Source organism: Polypterus senegalus, chromosome 10 (genome assembly GCF_016835505.1).
Source record: "Polypterus senegalus isolate Bchr_013 chromosome 10, ASM1683550v1, whole genome shotgun sequence".
NCBI lineage: Eukaryota > Metazoa > Chordata > Cladistia > Polypteriformes > Polypteridae > Polypterus > Polypterus senegalus.
In genome coordinates, this window is record NC_053163.1 from 134,429,898 (window position 1) to 134,450,599 (window position 20,702).

A 20,702-nucleotide genomic window follows, 5' to 3' on the forward strand; every position below is an offset into this window, starting at 1 on the left:
ATATTTTTCATTTCCGCGTGTTAAACTTTTAAACTGTGTGTTTCACATTACTTTCAAAATATTTACTACACATATTATGGAAAACAACTTTATGTAATAGATACATATTTACATATATATATATATACCTGTAAATGTGTGTATAGGTCAGTGTGAATAAAACGTCACGACAGGAATTGGTTAAATTATTCGTCTCTTGCGATAATTACACACACACAACGTTATACCAGACATGATGCCATCTCGTCGCGCCGTTTCAAAGACACGTGTCCCTACTGTATCACGTCTGTAATTATACATTAACGATCGTCCACAACTGTTAAACAACAGTAAAATGCTAAACTGACTGTGAAACTTAAAGCAAGACGTCCAACTTAGGAAGTCTTTGCGACTGCCTGCATAGAACTTACACTCTAGGGTCCATATTAGCAGCTGATCGAGGGTGCCTGAAGGACCCTCTTATTTATAACCTCACTTAGTAGCCTGCAAGAATCGCCTGAAAGACCTCTGCACCGACTCGTGTGTGAGTGAGCAGTCGAAACTGTCAGATTTGTATCCTCGATTGAATAGAGGACGGGGGTGGGGGCTCTTTGGAATCAGAGTTTTCGTGAATTATTTTTTATTTGTACAGTCAACTCTGAGACGTTTACTTTGACGACGCCACAATGCTGGAGGAGGCGAGCGAAGTATTTGAGAACATGCTGAAGTCTTCATTCCCCCTGACGTTCATCGTGTTCCTGCCTGCTGTGCTCATTCTTGTCTCGCCGCTTCCAGCAGAAGCGGCCCACGAGTTCACCGTCTATCGCATGCAGCAGTATGACCTGCAGGGCCAGCCGTACGGTGAGTTCATATTAAAGAAGGTGGGGAGTAAAGGGGAGACGGGTAGGTGACCAACGGGGTATAAAGAGGCAAAGGGATGGACGGAAGGTTAGAGGAGTGGACACTAGGTGGATTAGCTTATAACGTAGGGTCAGCAGAATCTTTACAGATGGATTAGAACAAAAGTCAGATATGTGGCGGCTTAAGTTTAAGTAAATGAAAAAGGTTTACACATGTTGTGGACAAGTATAAGCTATATTAACACAAAGGTGTCTTTAGGGGTAGAAAGTACGTCCGATTATAAGAGTCACTTGTTAGTCTCGTGTGAGCGTCCACAACCAGACGGTGTACAGAGCCTACTAAATCACTGTTAGTTTGTTGGCATATATTGCGCCTGCAATGCCTAGTGTGCAGGTTATGAGATGTTATGCTGAAGATGTGGGGCTTCAGCTCGGATATTATAGCCTCTTTTATTATAAAATGATTTAAGCAATGCACACTTTATAAGACTAAATTGAGTTGTGTGAACAGTGCTAGAAAATACGTAAGATATTTTCCAATAGACGAATTCCAGGATTGTGTGGTAGGAACTTTGAAGAAATCCTGGTAAATCTTTTTATTTTAAACAACTAATTAATTGAGCAAAATTGGAAGGCTTGCATTTATAAAGGAATTAAATGGGATGTTTTTGTTTCTTTAACAATCATTAACCCCCAAATTTTTTTTTTTTTACCAAAACGGGTGGGCACATATGGGAGTTAGTTAAGGATATATTGTGCTCAGGTGGAATTAAGTGAATGTTAGAAAATATATTTACACATGAACTGGATAAACGGATTCATGTCAGACAAAATGTAATATGAGGAAATGTAAGGTATTACATGTAGGGAGTATAAATATTAGATTTGAGTAATCAAGGGGAGGTCTGAAAATTGAAATTACCCCTTATGAGAAAGACTCAGAAGTCATAGTGGACTCATAACTGTCTTTATCCAGATGATGTTCAAAAGCCATTAAGAAGACTAACAGAATGTTGGGTTACATAGTACGATGTGTAGCACAGCGTTTCTTGACCTTTCTGGTGTCACAACCCTTCAAGGATGAATCGAGCACGATTGTCAGAGCAGATCAAGCACGGTACCACTATCATTATTAACAATAGCAACTCATGACCCAAATGTACTTGTTGAGAAACACTGGCGTAGAGTCAAAGTCAAAGGAGGGTATGCTCAAGCTTTATAATGCACGATACCAAGGCTGCACCTGCAGTACTGTGTTCAGTTTTTGGTCTCCATATTACAAAAAAAGACAAAGCAGCACTAGAGAAAGTCCAGAGAAGAGTGACTAGGCTGATTCCAGGAGTGCAGGAGAAACATTGTATGGAAAGATTAAATGATTGAAGTATTTAAAATTATGAAGGAAATTAGTCCAGTGGATTGAGACTGTTACTTTAAAATGAGTAAAAAGAACATGGGGACACAGTTGGAAACTTGTTAAGAGTAAATTTCACACAAGCATTAAGAAGTGTATCATCACACAAAGAACCACAGACGTGCAATAAGTTACCAACAGCAGCATTTATTTATATAGCACATTTTCATACAAATGGCGAAGCTCAAAGTGCTTTACAAGATGAAGAAAGAAACGTTTATGTGAAACAAAAATATGATTAGGCAATATTAAGTAACAAAGAATAAAGTAAGGTCGGATGGCAAGGAGAACAGAAAAAAAAAATCTGCAGTTTCCAAGGCCAAGAGACCACCCAGCTACCACTGGGCATTCTTCCTAATAAATTATCTAAATCAGTCATTATGGTTTTCACGCTTCATGTGAAAGAATTAGATGATGATGGTCATGTGGACATCTGGCCTTCAATCCATCAATGTAGGGACTGCATGGTGCCTTGATCAGGTGGTCCAGGTGGTCAGGCACAGATCACCACCACGGATATACCGGAAAAAGAACAGCAGGGAATAGTAGGAATTGGTACGGATTGTGGAGCATTGATGATAATGATAATTCAGTGTATGTATAGTTTTACAGGGATACACTAAAATGTTAAATATAAGAAAGCCATGTTAAAATAATGGATTTTTAGCAGTTTTTTTAAAGTGCTCCACTGTATTAGCCTGGCAAATTTCTATTGGTAAGCTATTCCAGATTTTAGGTGTATAACAGCGAAGGCTGCCTCGCCACTACTTTTAAATTTAGCTCTTAGAATAATCAGCAGACACTCATTTGAAGATCTGAGGTTATGATTTGAAGTGTAAAGTGACAGACATTCTAAAATGTAGGACGGAGTGAGATTATTTAAGGCTTTGTAAACCATAAGCAGTATTTTAAAGTCAATTCTAAATGGCACGGGTAACCAATGTAGTGACATCAAAACTGGGGAGATGTGCTCAGATTTTCTTTTCCTAGTTTAGATTCTAGCAGCTGCATTCTGCACTCGTTGCAATCGATTGATGTCTTTTGTGGGTAGTCCTGAGAGGAGAGCGTTACAGTAATCTAGTCGACTGAAAACAAAAGCGTGAACTAAAGTTGTAAGGCATCTAACTTTTGCTCTGTTCCTTAAGTCAAAAAATGGTGCCTTGTGATCTGATTTATGTTATGTTATAATGTAATACCAGATAGTGTGGTAGACAGTAGGACTTTAAGGACATTCAAAGATTGACTTGATGTTATTTTGGATGAATTAAGTGGATGGGACTAGCAAGCTTTGTCGGGCTGAGAGGCCTGTTCTTTTTGAAATTTTTGTAATGTTATAATTAAAAAACGGATGAATTAGTTACTCAATTGTGAATTTCAGGAAGATCATTACAATGTATTGGGCCTTGCTGTCTAATGATGTTTTGATGTTACAGCATGTTACAGTGCTGAAGTATGTACACCCTTTGGAAGTGACCTGCTTTTCTGTATTTACTGGTCATGAAATGAGATCTGATATTTGTCAAAGTCACAAGGACAGACAAACGCAATATGCTTACAGTGATAACCCACAAATAATCTTTCATTTCTCTATTGAATAGTGCTGGGCGGTTTGACCAAAATTCTATATCATGGTATTTTTCAAAATTATACCGGTTTCACAGTATTCAACAGTATTTTTTTCCCATGTATGAGTGGATGTTAACCACAATTTTAATTGCAATTACTGCAGTAGACTGGCAAAGAATATCCTATTCCACTGTCATGAGAATTGTACATTGTACAAAAAAAACATTTTAATGTGCACACGGGTATTAATACAGGTTTGCATGGCCCCATCACATGATAGTTTTCAAGGGGGTGGCACTAATGAAGAGAAGGAATCACATTGCATGACAGTTGTAGTCAAAATATAGAACCTTTTTATTGAACTCATTTTGCAAACAACTTAAACTGTAATTTTCACAACATATTTTCAATCATCCTAAGGGGCATTTATAGACTTAGTAAAATATCCAGAGGTGCTCTTCAAAAGTTGTATTGCAGTGAACATGTCTTAGAAAAGGAATAAATAGTAGTACTATTTGTAAACCAACTACACTTTCTGTTAATGTTAACATTCTCTGTCCACTGACACGTTAGCTATACGGATTGTAATGGCGTTGGTTATCTTGATTTTTTTTGGTTGTAGGCAGTACCACCACTAAATGCGTCTACAAGCGACATCTGACTCGAGTGTCCTCTAGATTTTTCAGTTTTCCCCGAGGACATGAAGGGTGCCAATCTTAGTTCCATACATTCATAGTACTCCAAAGCATGTTTGCGGCTAAAGTGATGCAGCAAATTGCTCATGTTGACGCCTCCGGAGACAACTTTAGCTCGACAGCATTTGCAGTAAATAGTTGTTTGGTCCATATCCGACCTTTTAAAACCAAAGTACAGTATCTCCAGACAACAGACATGGCTCCTTTTTTTGGCAAAAGTTCTTCTGTGTCATCAGATTTTATTTTTTTCTCCAGCCTTTGGAGTTTTTTTTTGTTTTTTCTGTCCACCCTGGCCATCGGACCTTACTCTTATTCTATGTTAATTAATGTTGACTTATGTTTATCTTTTATTGTGTCTTCTATTTCTCTATTCATTTTGTAAAGCACTTTGAGCTACATTTTTTTGTATGAATATGTGCTATATAAATAAATGTTGATTGATTGATTGATTGATCATGTTCAACTTTATCGTCTGCTACAGCTTCAGTTTCGGAATGTCCATTTTCACCGCTCAATACCTCCACTAACGCATGTTCTCCATTGCATGCGTGTTTAGCAGTGAAAAAGGTCCCCACTTAAACAGTTTCCCGCTGTGCCACATTCAGAACGTTGTTTAGGTTATTTAAACCGGTGTTGCGGTATAAGAAAGATCCATATCATAACAAAAATAAAGAACGTTTTTTGGTATGAACGGTATACCTCCCAGCACTACTATTGAACACACCCACCACATGTTCACATTGTGCTCTGGAAAAAGTAAGTGAACCCTAGGATTTAGAGACTGGTCCGAAGCTCCAATGGCAACAATAACCTATCTATCAAGCACTTCCAGCAGCTGCAGATCAGACCTACATAATGTTCAGGAGTAGTTTTGGGCCATTCGTCCCTACAGAACTGTTTTAGCTTAGCAGAATTCTTAGAATATCTGGTGTGAAGTGTCAATGCTCATTTGAACTTGGCTTCACTAGACTAACGGCAGAGTGCTGCACTGTGCATGTTTGAACTACCCATAAGCTGTTGCAGGTGTGTTGTATTGTGTCAGTTTCTATCCATTGTGGCTACCTGTAAGTTTTAAATTGGTTTTACTTTTTGATTTAAACTCGTATTCATATTCTGTCTAATCATGAGAATGGTGACAAAATTATCTACTCAAATGTACACAATTCTGTTAATGAATTTACCAGTTTAAGCAATACTGGGAAAGTGGAAAAGATATTGGGATAAAATAAATACCAAATTGCCAAAAGACTTACAGACAACAGTTTACATTCTAAAATGGAAACATGTTTCCGATTCTCAAACGTGACATTATTGTGGAAAAGGATTCTGTTATTAGGTTGTCTGTATTTATGTGCAGTGTTTAATGTTTCAGTGACAGAAACTTGTACCTTATTTTCAGTTTTCAAGAGTGGGAAAGAGGAAGTAGGACCATAGGGAGCAATCAGGGATAGTTAAGAGAGGAAGTGGGTGTAAGGGAGGCTAATGGAGAGAAGCAGGCATGAGTTGAAGAAAGTGGCGACAGAGACCTGAAAAGAGGATGTTGACGATAAGCATTAAAGAGAGGAAGGCATGTAGATGACGAGGAGATAAAGAGTAGACTTAAGAAAATGAGTGACAGCGACATGTTGAAAAGACAGACAAAGGACGCAAAGAGAAGCAGGATAAAGAACATGGACAAGCTTCACAAGAAATTGAACTCTCTTGGCTTCTGTGGCATGCTGGGTGACACACATTAACAGTCTTCGATCTTTGAAGGAAAATGGATGCCTTCTGTCAGATTCCATTAGTAGATATCTGTGTAAGGCAGGTAATGGAACCTCTGTTGGTTGTGCTTGCAGCTTCAGGGACCTCGGCTCTTCGGACTTCTCCATATAATCCATTTTCTGAATCTCGCATCTCATGCTGAGATTATTCTAAACTTGTTGCCTCCTAAGGATGGGTGGACCCTTTGATGAGTATGTAATGTAATTATAACTAGATTGTAATGGAAAAGTGGCTTCCGAAAGTGGAAGGATCGAGACAAGCGATCTGTCGGAATATAAGTGGGTTTATCAGATCATCACACACTGTTTCATGTAGTTAAATAATCGCAAACACTCCTCACCAATTCCTTTAGAAAGCAAACTTTTATTTGTTCCAGAAGAACCCTGGCTGAATGTTGCCATTCAACTTCCAAAACCTCTGTAATGCTAAAATAGTACTGTTTTCATTCACAGGGACAAGAAATGCCATGCTCAACACAGAAGCACGTACGGTGGAGGCGGAAGTACTTAGCCGTCGCTGTGTCCTAATGCGGCTTATTGATTTTTCCTACGAGAAGTATCAGAAAGTGATTCGGCAGTCAGCTGGTGCTGTTGTGATCATTTTGCCAAAGAACATGTCCACTATGCCACAGGATGTGGTGCAGGTACAGACAGTGGGGTCATGGTGGTTGCAGACTGTAAATTGGGTGTTTTTTGTTAAATGAATCCCTGTTTTCCCAGCAATTCATGGAGATAGAGCCAGAGTTGATGTCCACTGAGACCATTGTGCCAGTCTACTTTGCGCTAGAAGATGAAGATTTGCTCTCCATATATGAGCAGACACAGACTTCGTCTTCCTCGCAAGGCTCTGCCTCAGCTGCAGAAGGTAAGATGGATCAAGGGGTAGTGGCAGCTGAAGGTCAGACTTTGAGGACTTCTTGCCAGCCCTGATATTTCTTCTGCTTACTCTTCTAGTGCTGCTCCACACTGCAACTGCCAATGGCTTCCAAATGGTGACCAGTGGTGCCCAGAGCAAAGCAGTTAGTGACTGGGCCATCACCAGCCTGGAGGTGTGTGTCATTTTCCTGTAGCAGAGTCATGGGGTATCAGTGGTCATTTTATGTCTTGTCAATGTTGAGACTGCATACTGCTGCTTCTGTTTTGTGCTCTTCCTTTTTGGGTGTCATTTCCCATAAGCCTCCTTTTAACCTGATAGGCTGTTGCATCACTAATCTACCAATCTCATACCGAGCTCAGTCCTTCATGATTGATTCTAACTTGTTGTTTGTTCTCTCCATACAGGGCAGGCTGACTGGTTTAGGTGGTGAAGATCTTCCAACCATTGTCTTGGTTGCTCACTACGACTCATTTGGTGTGGCTCCTGTAAGTGTTATCACAGTTTTGGTGGACGATATTTGAATTTGATAAAAAATTGCAAATTGTTTATCTTAATTCAAATGAAAAGCAAAATACAGTGCTGTGATTAGCATCCCGCTGAGACATATATGTGCAAGATGTCACTGTTCATGAAAGTTTGCCTAGATGCCCTGCTGCCTGTGATATTTTCTTTATTTCATTAAGTGGTGCTCTGCTGTTTTTTTTGTAGTCAGTTTTTGATTTATATTTCTTGAAAAATACCATTAAACACAACCTTCTCAAAACCACTGGAACTAAACTTAGTCATCAAGGCTGAAGATCAGCTTGGTAGCACTTGGTGTAAAACAAGAAACAACCCTGGACATGGTGGGTGCACACAGACCTACACAAAGCCAATATACAATCTCCAGTTAACATAGTACACACACCTTTAGGGATGTGGGAGGAAACCTTCAGGTGTATAAACGTAAGTCAGAGAGAAAAAGTTCCCGTATGAGACTAATTGCTATTCTAACACTTTTCTATACATAGATCATTTTGCCACTAGCACCACTGACCTCGGGGGGTATGAGCTTATATGAGGGAGAGGAGGGCCCTTGCTTATGGTGGTGAATCAGAAGTGATTTCCTTTGTGGGAGAGAACTATTTAAAATATTTGTACAACTGTGTTGAGGTCCTGATTATTGTAGCCGGACAGATTCTAACTTTGTCATCATCTGACATTCATAGTTGACAGGGTAAGGATGGTAATTGAGACTGCAAGTCTGATGTGACTATTTTGAGTTATGGATCCTATTGCCGATTAACATTAGTACCATCTGGTAGCCACCAGTTGTGACATAATTTGACTTGGTCAGTTTCTTGTTTGGCTGCATTAGTAAATTTAAGCAAGTTTTCAAATGAGACATAAAGGTGGCCGGTGAACTAATGTTGCGTTTTACATTGTTTTTATTCCTTTGTTGTCTCCTGTGGATTCTCTGAGGTCTTTGCTTGTTGTGCTTTGGAGAAGCTTTAATTTTTCACAAGAAAAGTGAAAATAAAGCAGCTGAAAGTACATGGAACCACAGCTGTACTCCTGTGTTTGAGGTGTCATTCAAGCCTTTTTTTTTATAGTTACCTAATTATCAATCAGTGTGTGTAACTGAATAACTGCCAAAGTAAAGGTAGTATTTAATTTTTCCAAACCAGCATTTATGTATTACACAGGCAAAGGGACACAAACGTTAGCCCAATAGGTTTTGGGATGGGATGCCAATTAATTTCTGTGCAGATTGTTGCACAAATCCATATTTGCTCATATCAAGCCAAATTAGTGTTGTCAGTTAGCCTAATATGCACATATTTGGAACTGGGAGGAAACAAAGCCAGAATGGATGCTGGGGAAGTATAGTGACTGAGAGTAGTTGAACCCAGAGTCTCTAGAGCTGTGAGCCAGCAACAAAACTTACAAAACTACTGGGCCTTTGAGCTTCATTTTGATATATATATAAATTTTTTTTTTTAAAGATCATGCACTGATTTCCTTACCTGATTCACACTAATGTGTAGAAGTCTACTTTTAACTGGAAAGTTTCTTGTAAAGGCATTTTTTTTTCTCCCCCAGCCAAAGTAAGCAGTTAACACTGTGACCTCAGGTGCATTTTGCAGTAATGGTCATTTATTACTTTTTTTTTTTGTTTATTTTGCCTTATACAATTTCTTGCATTAGGAGTTTGCTAGTTTTTTGCATACCCCTTAGGGTTGGAGCACGTGGTCAGCCATTGTACAGCACCCCTGGAGCAATTGCAGGTTAAGAATCTTGCTCAAGGGCCCAGCCAAGTAGGATCCCTTTGGCAGTAACTGAGATTTGAACCGTCAACCTTCCAGACACCAGTGCAGATCCTTGGCCTCAGAGCCACCATGTAATATATGATTTTTTTTTAAACAAGTGGGGTAATTGCAAAGATATTTGAGTAAACGTACGCTATGTTATCTGTGTGTGCCCCCCACTCTCCCAAAAGAAAGTAGGTTTTGGAGAATTTTAATGTTACCAAAATCCACTTTAATAAAAAATAAGTGTCTATGTGTCCGTCTAGTTGCTATGTTTGTCATTCCAAAAGATGACAAAACATTTTTAGCAATAAAATACAATGCATTTGTCATTTCAACTGATGTTGCTAAACAAGCATGAACACTGCTTTTGCAAATCCTGTATCAGATGGCATATAGCAGAGACATATGAATTGGGTGGTGCACTGCAAACGTTAACGCTGTGGTCTACATTGATTACTTAGATTTCAATCCATCTTTAATGGGTGGCATATCTACTTAAAATATAAAGTCATTCAAATTTAAAGGCAGAGGAAGTAAAATGCTGAAGAGTCCATTGCTGAAAAGATAAATTTTTACGATAACCTGCCAGTAAAAACGTTTCCCCTAACCTAATAAGAGTAACAGTCCAGAACCCCATTCCAGGTGAAGAGAACTTGCTGCGCTTTTTTTCTGCATTCATTCCAGAGCACTACCTTTATATTTTCTCTTAAATTTTAGCAGATTGAGGGTACTTGATCAGTGGAAGACATCAGTAAACCTGTTTTAATGAAAACCGCTCTGTTCTTCCCAGTGTCCCAGATGTCACCACTGTGAGAAAGCTGATAATTCACTCCTTTGCGGCAACACAAGAAATGCTAACTTTTAAACAGAAACTCATCAAGCACACATTGGATACAATTATTTCTTATCTCTGAGAAGCAGCAGTCCCTCAGTTTGGATTATAAAGATGTGATAAAGAATTTACTGTACATGCAAAGATATTAATTTTAGCTTGCAACTTAGATTAACCCATGCATTGCTAAAGATGAGTGAGATTTATTTGAGGCTGGGCATTTTGAATATTTCAGTTTATTCAAGCTGCACAGACATTTAAATATATAATTGAATACTACCCAAAGGTGAACAGCTGAATGAGTTTTGTACTAAATTGCCATTGTTCAATTTAACGGTTCCTGTAATGTTGCAATCTTGTGGTTGGGGGTTGGCTTTGCTTTTTTTTATTATTCAAGAGCTGTATATGTTAGTGTTTGCTGCTTCCTTTTAATAGTAGTTAAGACACAAGCACTTTGCGGCATATCTTTAAGGCAACTTTGTTGCAGTTAATCAAACAATGTCTCTTTGCTGCTTTAAAAGTGGCAGGGGTAAGTGTGTTACACACCAGGCTGCAAAAAGAAAGCGCAAAAATCTGCCTCATATAAATGTTTGATGAGGAGGGGCACTCATAGGGGGTATTTGGTTGGTATTGCAGTATGCTGGAGTTTTAAATGTTCATAGTACACCTTGATGTGTGACATTTTTCCATTGTGTTTTATGCAGAGTACATTATTTAATTTAAATATGCTGTCATTTGCTTGTATTAAATATAAAATTAATTGTGCTTGATTTAGATAGATAGATAGATATACTTTATTAATCCCAAGGGGAAATTCACATAATCCAGCAGCAGTATACTGATACAAAGAAACAATATTAAATTAAATAGTAATAAAAATGAAAAAAATTATAATAAAATTAATGTTAGCATTTACTGTATATTGAGATTATAATGCCAAAGGTAATATAAGAAAATTACATTTTTTGAGATATCCAGTGATGATGATTCTTTTTTTTTTTTTATAGTAGTAATGAACTTTTTTTTTAGTTTAAACTTGTATTTCTTTTTTTTTTTTTTTTTTTTTTTGCTGTGAATCAGCCATCCATTGCAAAGGACAATGTTCAATTGCTGTCAAATTAGATGGATGAACTGTCCACTCTCATTTTATGTTTTACGGAGAACTGGCTTAAACTTGATATACCGGACACTGTTTTAATGTTGGACAGATTTCATCTTATTCAAGCAGTTGGAGACCAAGTATGGTGTGAAAAAAAGACAGGAGCCAGGCTCGTCATCTTAGTGAATGGCATAAAGGGAGCATGTTATAGTTAAAACTGCAGTCTGTAATTCATCCATGTTATGTGCCCTGGGAGATATGTTAACATCATAGTTATTAGTGTTTTATATTTCTCCCTCCTCAAACTGGGACTCAACAGCAGAAATGATTCATTCTGTTGCCAACACTTTAATGATGACTCATGCTGACCGTGCAGTTGTGTAATATGTGGTGACTTCAACTGTGCGACTTTGGAAGGAAAAATGACAAGTTTCCTTCAGTTTGAGTCATGTTTCACTCGAGCAAATAACAAGTTGGGCCTGCTCCATTCAATTTCATTGTACACTTCTGGCACACACTGTGCCATTTTTCATTTTTACAGTCATCCTTTCATTTTGTGTCTGGATTGTGGCAAAAAGTGAGGGGAGAACACACATCAGGAACATGTAAGGCTATATAATGGGAGCAAACTAGTTGGGCATTATGCCTGTCTCCTTTAGTGAGCAGCTCATTAATGTGAGTGAAATGTTATAATCTGTGAAGAGTTAAAGAGAGATAATTAATGGAATATGGTTATACAGTAAAAAAAAAAAACCTCTAACAATACTTTTGACAAGTTTCAAGCAACAGTTGCTTGTGTGTAATAAGCATTTATACCATGTTATAATTTTAAATCAAAACTATTGCAGTAGTCACCAGGCATTACAGAATTTATAAATCTGTGTACATTGCTAACCTGATGAAGAAGATGGGTGATAATAATAACGCATATGTACTTTGCTCTTTAACAGAGCTCTGAAAATGACCATTGATGATTGATGTCCAGAAAATTACACTTGACCTGACCAAAGTAAAATTATTTGATTCAACAAGGACTCAACACTGAATCTAAAAGACAGAATTAATGACAACCTGATGACTTGTGCATTAAATAACAAAGTGATTGCATCAGTCAGTTTACAATGAGTGCAGACCTTTTCATTTTTGTTTATGCTGCAACTTATTCTGGGAAATGCCGTGGTATTCTGGGATAGGTTTTGGTAAAGCTTTAACAGTGCCATGTGAGAAGGCTAAATTGCCATGGCTTCAGATTGATCCAAAACTCTTGAAAAAGGAAACATTGTGCTCATTTTGTGTAAAATTCATATCTGGACCATATATGGTGTTGTAACATTTTATCTGTATTTATGTTTGTAGCACAAAACACATTCAGTATGTTTGCAAACGTGTGGCTAGTGTGGTCATTTCCTAAACATCTGAGTAAATGAATATTTGGAGCAGGTTCAAAGTGTTTCTTGTTTTATCCCAAGTTGCTGACTTCATATATAATTAGTGTATCTTTGTCTCAGACAATAGTGCCAGTGTTTGAAGAGCAGCAGAGTGTAACAGTTTATATCCTATAGTAATAATTTAAACGTGTGCTTATTTATAGAACAAAATAACACGGATCCTATTAGAACAGATGAAAAAGATGCTTTGCAGAATGTGTAATGTTTTGTTTCTTTTATATGCAAAGTTGTTTTTAGACTGTGTAATGTAAATATTATTACTTTATTGGAGATGGTGATCTTTTATATTCAGTGATTGAGCTCTATTTCTGTTATAATAATTACTTATTTATGTTGGAATTTTCTATAGTTTAGTTAATTATCGGTCATAAGTTACGCCTGCAAATCTGTAACTCAGTGATGTCCTTGTCCTCAGGGTTCAGTGCCTGCAAACAATTCTGATGCAGATAATGGTCAGAATAATTTTTAACACATTCTTAAAATGTGTTAATGTGCAGCGTGGCAGAGTAGTTACTGCTGCTGTCTCTTGGATGCAGGACCCTGGGTTTGAATTCTTGACACTGGGGGCATATCCTCCCAGTGATTGAATGGGGTTTCCTCTCACATCCCAAACATATGCACACTAGTTTTAACGAGAACAGACATTCAGCCCAACAAAGCTTACAAATCTTGTCCACCTAATGTCGAGTTTTGAAGGTTCCTAAAATCTCACTCTCGGCCAAAATAGGTGGTAAGTTATTCCAAGTGTCCATAGTTCTTTCTGTGGGGGTAAAAAACTTAATACATTTTATTTATATAGTGCCATTAGTGACGTTTGTGCGAAAATTTACCCTTAACAAGTTTCCACCTGTGTTCTTGTTGAACTCATTTTAAAGTAACAGCCTCGATTCACTGAACTAATTCCTTAAATAGTTTTAAACACTTTAAGCAAATGGAGAGAAATAGGTGACATGATTGAACTTAGAAGGTTCAATTCCTTAAATCTTTTATCACAATTCAACCCTCGTAGTCCTGGAATCAGCCTAGCTGCTCTTCTCTGGACTTTTTCTAGTGCTGCTATGTCTTTTTAAAGCCTGGAGGCCGAAATTCTAAATTGATCTCATGTGAGTGCAGCAGTGTGCATGAGTATGCCTGGTCACTCTTTACTGTTGCTCATTTATACTATTGTGTAACAAGATTTTAAACATTTTCTTTGGACTTCATAACAGTTAAACCTCACTAAATAGGTTATTCATCTCTGCAGTGTGACCTACTAACAAACCTTCACTTTGGAATGGTCTGAGGTGGGTTACCTGTGACATTTCTATTGATATTACATATTTAGTACAAGACCTGTGAATCTAAATGTAATTTTACCATGAAGACCAAAGAAGCCTTTCTGAAGGTCCTGTTACATAAGAGTAAATGAATAATAGATGTATTTTTGCAGTATCAAAACTACAGTGTTAACATATGCCTTGTGATAGACTGGTGCCCCCTGTTGAACTGGTTCCTGTGGTGCACCTAATGCTACCAAGATGGGTTCCTTCTACCCACCCACAAACTTTTACTGGGTTAAGCTAGTTTCTGAAAATGAGAGGCTGGATTGAAGAATATTTTAAGGCCAGTTTCAAGAAGAACACAAATGGATCGCACTATAGAAATTCCAGAGAATTGGCGCTTGGTTCTGAGGGAAGATTTAAATATTGAGTTTTTGCAGGTGAAATTAACAAGAGCTTAAGAGGAGAACAAAGCAGCTAAGTATATTTAAAAGCAGGTTGTTAATTTAAATTACCTTTTTACGAGAGCATGATTAATATCACATAAATGCTGGAAAGTATTTTTTCACATGCAGAAATCTTGATAAGTAGAACGAGATCCCTAGCAGCTTGGTAGCTTGGTTTATTTTGTACAAAGAAATAACTAGAACTGGCAAATTACGTTGGACTGACTCTCCTGTTTGTGTAAGAATAATTTATTAGAGGGCACTGGATATCTTTGTAGTATTTTTGCTGACTTCTGTTCCCAGTCTAGTGTTAACTTTCATCTGAGCAGCAAGGCTTCACTATGCACATAAACACCAACTAGCCACAGTGACATCTTAAGGTAGAATGGTCACGGTATTCCTACTGTTCCCTGCATGGTGTGACCCTCTTTTGGGGGGAAAAAAGTAAGCCAAGCCTAAGGGAGATGCTCAAATTGTTCCAGATGTTAATGAGGTAGTGGTATTTGCCGTGATTTTGTGCTGCTCATCTTGCAGTGACGGCAAGTGTTAGTCACAATGTGCAGGTAAATGCTTTCACCCTAACCCATGGAAGTATGTCTAAAAGGCGCTTTATGTGAGTGTGCAAGCTGGCAGCCTGACTTTTTCTCTCTTGTTTCAGTGGCTTTCCTATGGCGCAGACTCCAATGCTAGTGGTATATCAGCAATCCTAGAGTTGGCACGGCTCTTCTCTCGCCTCTACACCTACAAAAGGACGCATGCTGCGTAAGTGGTCTCTGTTTGTGCTTTTTGGCCCATATATTGCAGAGCTGTTCTGCCAAGGTAATGTCCGGTTTGATATCTCCTTTCCAGGTACAACTTGCTCTTTTTCGTTTCTGGTGGTGGAAAATTTAACTATCAAGGCACAAAACGCTGGCTGGAAGATAATCTCGATCACACAGGCAAGTCATTCCTAGCCTGAACCATCTTGCATGTGTGGATTGTGAGTGGCCTGTCTAGTGGATGTTCCTTTACTGGTGATTTAGAGGTGACTGTTTCAGGTTTACTTTGTTACTATGGTCTGCCTTTTCAGAGTGGGTGACATAGAGATTGCAGTAAAGAGTGTGTGAATGGTACCCATTTGGAAAGGTTAACTAAAACATGGATCTATCTAAACTAGGGTTATGGAAAGAGTTTGGTCTTTCTTTGTGGGGCTGGCATATTTACAGTATGTAGAGGATGTGATGTAAACTGGTTCTGCTTTTCAGATTCTAGCCTGTTACAGGACAACGTTGCCTTTGTTTTATGCCTTGACACATTGGGGGCAGGTGATACCCTACATCTCCATGTGTCCAAGCCACCAAAAGAGGGTAGCCCACAGCACATGCTTCTCCGAGAGCTGGAGACTGTGAGTTTCCTTATAAGTAATGATTCTCCTGTGTGTGAGTAGCCCTACCAGCAGTTGTTAAGCATTCTCACCTCTTATTTCTTTTTGATTCATTGGTAGGTGGTCACCAGTCAGTACCCAGATATCAAATTCTCTATGGTGCATAAGAAAATCAACCTGGCTGATGACACCTTGGCCTGGGAACATGAACGTTTTGGCATCCGTCGCCTACCAGCTTTCACACTTTCCCATTTGGAGAGTCATCGGAGTGCCCACCGTAACAGCATCATGGATGTGCGGTGAGTATTAAAGGCTGAAGGCTGTCTTTGATAATGGGAATGGGTTAGTTGTGGACCATCTAACAAGGATCTTTTTTTCTTTCTCAGCTCAAAAGTTGATGTAAAAAAACTGGCACGTAACACCAAAATTGTGGCAGAAGCTCTTGCTAGAGTGATCTACAATTTGACTGAGAAGGTAAGAATGATGAGGGCTTAAAGGAAAATTGTACAATATTAGCTTGTTGCCCCCTTCCTTTATTTTATTCTTCTCTTCGCAGAGTGCCCCTAGAGATCTACAGATCTTCACTGAACAAATGGTGAGTTCTTTCAGCAATACAGGATTAAAAAAAAATAAATAAAAAGTTAAAACCTACATCCCTTTAGATACAAAGTGGTGTCATGTAGCTCCTTCCTGGGCAAGACATATTTTCCTCTCATTTAGCAGGTTCAAGAGCAGCAGCTTTCTGCTGTTATCGATTGGCTGACTTCTCTGCCTCGTGCAGCCCAGCTCATTGACAAAGACAGTAGTGTGATCAGTACACTCGAGTACATCATGGGACGCTACCTCAAAGATATTAAAAGACATTACGTCAAGGCAGATAAAAGGTAAAACTGTGTCTTCTGTCTTTTTGAGAGGTACAGTGGTGTGCAAAAGTACTCCATCCCCTTGAATGTCCTCATTTTCTGCATTAAAAAAATTTGTACACATATTTTTCAATTCAGTATTTTTCATGTGACCTGTTATGCTCTAACAGTACATTTTCAAAGTCAAAATTAACTGTTTTCTGTAGTTATTTAACTGAAGAAGAAAAACTGAAAAGTTTACATAATTAACCTCTTTTCTTTGGAAACTCCAGGTTTACACAAATGACAAATTAATCACAAACGACACAAAGGTGACATTCATTTGACCATAATTAAACTTAATTAGGTACTACTTGCAAGTCCTTCATATCTCTCTGGATATTAAAAGCCCCCTTTTTTGGGTCATAGTCTTTGTTGGGCAGTCACTGCAAAAATTTGGAGAAAGGAGCATTCTGCTTATGTGAGAAACAAAGTCATTGAAATACACAAAGCAGGAAATGGCTACATAAATATCAAAGTGTTTGAATGTCTCGCTAAGCACTGTTGGATACATCATCAGAAAATGGAAGGTTCTTTACAACACCCAGACTCTTACTAGAACAGGCCGTCCTTCAATACTAAACATCAGAGCAAGATTTCGATTGGGGAAAGGGGCAACTAGAAATCCAACCGTCACTCTTAAAATTCTGCAGTGCTCGTTGGCTGAAACTGGAGTGAAGGTGCAGGGGTCCACAGTGTCAGGAGCTCTCCATAAAACAGACCTCTGTGGATGGATGACAAGAAAGAAGCCATTCCTTAAGAAGGTCCACATAAAATCACATATGACATTTACTACAAAGCATAATATGGGAGAAGGTTTTATGGTCAAATGAGACCAAAATAAAACTTTTTAGCCAGACTTTAAAGAGGTATGTATGGTGTAAAATGAACCCTGTCCATGCATCAAGAAACACCCTACCTAATGTGAATTATGGTGGTGGCAGCGGTTCATCTTTCAACATGACAGTGACCCTAAACTTAAGGCCAAGATGACACTGGAATGGCTCAGAAACAGAAAGGTGAATGTTTTGGAATGGCCAAGTCAAATCCTGGTCTTACCTATTGAGAATCTAGACTGTGACACTGACCAACCTAGAGGATCTCTAGAAATTCTGCCAAGGAGAATTATTGCAGCAAAAGTGTGCTCAACAAAGTGTTAACGTGTAGGGCTTGAATATACACGAGCACTTTTTAGTTTTTCTTCTTCAGTTAAATATCTACAGAATATGGCTTATATTAATTTTGGAAATGTATTGTTACAGCAGAAGAATTCACATTAAAAATATTGAATAGATGAATATGTGTACAAATCCTTTGTCATGCAGAAAATTATGATGACGTTCAAGGGGATTGAATACTTTTGCTTGCCAAACCAACTAATTTGTGCAGAGGTGTTTTTGGGGGATGGCAGTTGTTCCACTAGCTTGCGTACTTTTCATTTTAGCATTTGAAAGTTGCATTTTTTTTTCTTGTGGACTAACTCATAGGCTAATGTCCACTTTCATTCCCTTAGAGATCCAGAGTTTGTCTTCTATGACCAACTAAAACAGACGTTGAATGCATACAGGTAAGTGGCCTGAATAATTACTGGGCTGCTACTGGCATTTTCTTCTGTACTTTCTCATCTATTGTTCTATCATTTAATATTTCAGAGTGAAGCCTGCCATCTTTGATCTTCTATTGGCAGTCTGCATAGCTGCATACCTAGGGGCCATGTACATGGCAGTTCAGGTAAGTTGGCTACTACACATGCTTCTCTCCTCTCCTTCTGTGCCCTTGTTTAACTATTCCTTTTTTAGACTCCATTTAGTCCACGTTGTAATCTGTTTAGTCCTTGGCTGACTCATCCTCTGTCTTTTATTTTCTTGTATTTTTCAAACGCTTACCATTATGTCTTTTTCCTTTTTTTCAGAACTTTGGTGTGCTATACAATATGGTCAGGAGGGTGATCCAGCCAAAATCTAAACAGCATTAAAGTCTGGCTATCAGTGCACCCACTGTAAAGGCTCTGTAAACAGTAATGCCATTGAAAGAACAAAAAAAAAATCTCGGTGGCGCCAAATGGGATTCATTTTGAAGCGGTTTTCTGGTGTTTGAAAGTTCCTGCTGTCCTGTAGGGGAATGGAAGAGCCGGTCAACTTCCTCCCATTGTGAGTCGACTTGCCGCTGGTCCATAGCACTCCATGACTGGTTTTTGGACAGTGGGGACCTGCCAACCTCCATTATGGTTTTCATTTTGAATCCGCAGCAACTCTGGGATGTGGTTTATGGTACTGAGAAAATGTGAAACACTGGAAACTTTAATTTGGGAGTGTGGTGGGAGCATGTGGGGCATTTTTAATTAACTTGGAAAAAAAAAAACCTGCTGCCCCTTGGAACTCTTTTTGTTTTGTAATTAAAATAGTGGCTTACATACCAGAGGAGTGTGTATGTTATTTTTATAGAGAGTGGTGCAGGTCAGGGTTGGTGCAAATTCCTAGAGAGCACTGTGGGTGATTGGCTTCTGCATTCATTATACCGTTATTGAATTGTTTTTAGATGCTTACAAATGAAAATTGCTAGTGCAGTGCCAGTTGTACCAGACCTAATTTTTTTTTTTTTTTATATATATAAACAGTGGCTCAGTGTCGGAGATGAGCAGCCTAATGCCTAAACAGGAATAAGCTGAGTGAACGGTCATGGGGGGAAAAGGTAAGTACACCCCATGGAAATTGTTGACTTTTTCACCAAATTTTGAACTGGCAAGTAGATCTTCATGCAAACAGTGTCTACAAATAAATTTGATATACCTGAATAAAACCTGTGAAAAATGTGTCTTTTAAATCATTTTTTCAACAAAAGTATCAATAGATATAATAGATCACTGGAGAAAGGGTATATCAACCCTTGTCCTTAGAAGTTGGTATTACCCCCTTTAGCAGAAATTACTTCATGAAGTCATTTTGCATAAGTGCACCCCAGTCTCTGTCATTGACTCTGTGAAACTGCAAAATACCTTCACCTGTAAGATGTTTGCATGTATTGCCCATTTCAACATCACAGTGGCAATCAATTCCAGACTTTAGCTAGGTCGGTCTATACCCCTCTATCTCTCCTTTCTGGGCCATTATTTGGTGGATCTGAAATGACGTGCCCTGGACAGATAAATAAAAAAATGAGACCATTTTGTAAAGGTTGTACATGAACTGAAAAAGGAGCTTTCAACATGGGAACGACCTGAAGCACACTAGCTGGCCTGATGTTCTTCTCAAGCACACTTTGCTATGATTCAGAATCGATAGTTTGAGTGCAAGCTGGCCATGCCCCGAGGCAGCAAAGCAACCACAAACTTTAACATTCCCCCAGCATGTTTCACAGTTTTGTGTGAGGTTACTCTTCTGAAACTCTCTTTGGTTTGCCCCTAACATATCCACTGTTATGAACAAACATCTCTATTTGATTTATATATTCAGAGCACATTGTTACAGAAGGCCTGGTCTTTGCCTAAATGTTCAATGGCAAACTGTTGTCTTGCTCTGATGTTCTTTTTGGACAGCAGATACTTACTGTACATGTAGATCAGATGTGTGCAGTCTCAGCCGATTGTGGATGTGTGCTCTCTGCCATCAGCCTTTGCAAGACATACCTGCAGATGCCGCAGTGACATTTTGAGGTTCTTGGGGGATTTATTGTAGTATGAAACAGTGGGCACTTGTGCTGAATTAGTTGGGGTTGCCAGTCCTTGACAAATTAGCAGTCATTTGAAATCCACACCACTTGTAGACAATTTTCCTTGCAGTGAATGGTTTCAGATAATTTTCTCATCTTTTTAAACCCCTTGCCAGAATCATAGCCAACCATGACTTTCTTTTTGAGGGCCATTGAGAGCTCTTTTGACCACACATGTCAGTAGCAAAGAGAACGCCAGCTCC

General features: G+C 38.6%; 1 protein-coding gene across 2 annotated transcripts; it reads left to right on the plus strand.

The window, feature by feature from the left end:
• Positions 1-481: 481 nt before the first annotated feature.
• Positions 482-19,152, plus strand: ncln (nicalin). 2 transcript variants are annotated; one of them, XM_039766761.1, is made up of 15 exons: positions 482-840; positions 6,728-6,918; positions 6,995-7,139; positions 7,229-7,323; positions 7,556-7,636; positions 15,185-15,288; positions 15,376-15,464; positions 15,771-15,910; positions 16,010-16,188; positions 16,276-16,363; positions 16,446-16,484; positions 16,610-16,773; positions 18,305-18,358; positions 18,444-18,522; positions 18,704-19,152. In XM_039766761.1, the coding sequence occupies exons 1-15, from the start codon at positions 666-668 to the stop codon at positions 18,764-18,766; spliced, it is 1,686 nt and encodes a 561-aa protein (XP_039622695.1). In that variant the 5' UTR covers positions 482-665; the 3' UTR covers positions 18,767-19,152. The 2 variants fall into 2 exon arrangements, with proteins under 2 accessions (XP_039622695.1, XP_039622696.1); XM_039766762.1 differs by having other exon boundaries at positions 16,613-16,773.
• The last annotated feature ends 1,550 nt before the right edge of the window (positions 19,153-20,702 follow it).

Bases quoted from the DNA above. Each gene is read 5' to 3' on its own strand.
- ncln (XM_039766761.1), top strand. From the start codon at position 666: ATGCTGGAGGAGGCGAGCGAAGTATTTGAGAACATGCTGAAGTCTTCA. The intron at 7,324-7,555 runs GTGTGTGTCATT...CTCTCCATACAG, and splicing joins GGGCCATCACCAGCCTGGAG to GGCAGGCTGACTGGTTTAGG. The intron at 16,485-16,609 runs GTGAGTTCTTTC...CCTCTCATTTAG, and splicing joins AGATCTTCACTGAACAAATG to CAGGTTCAAGAGCAGCAGCT.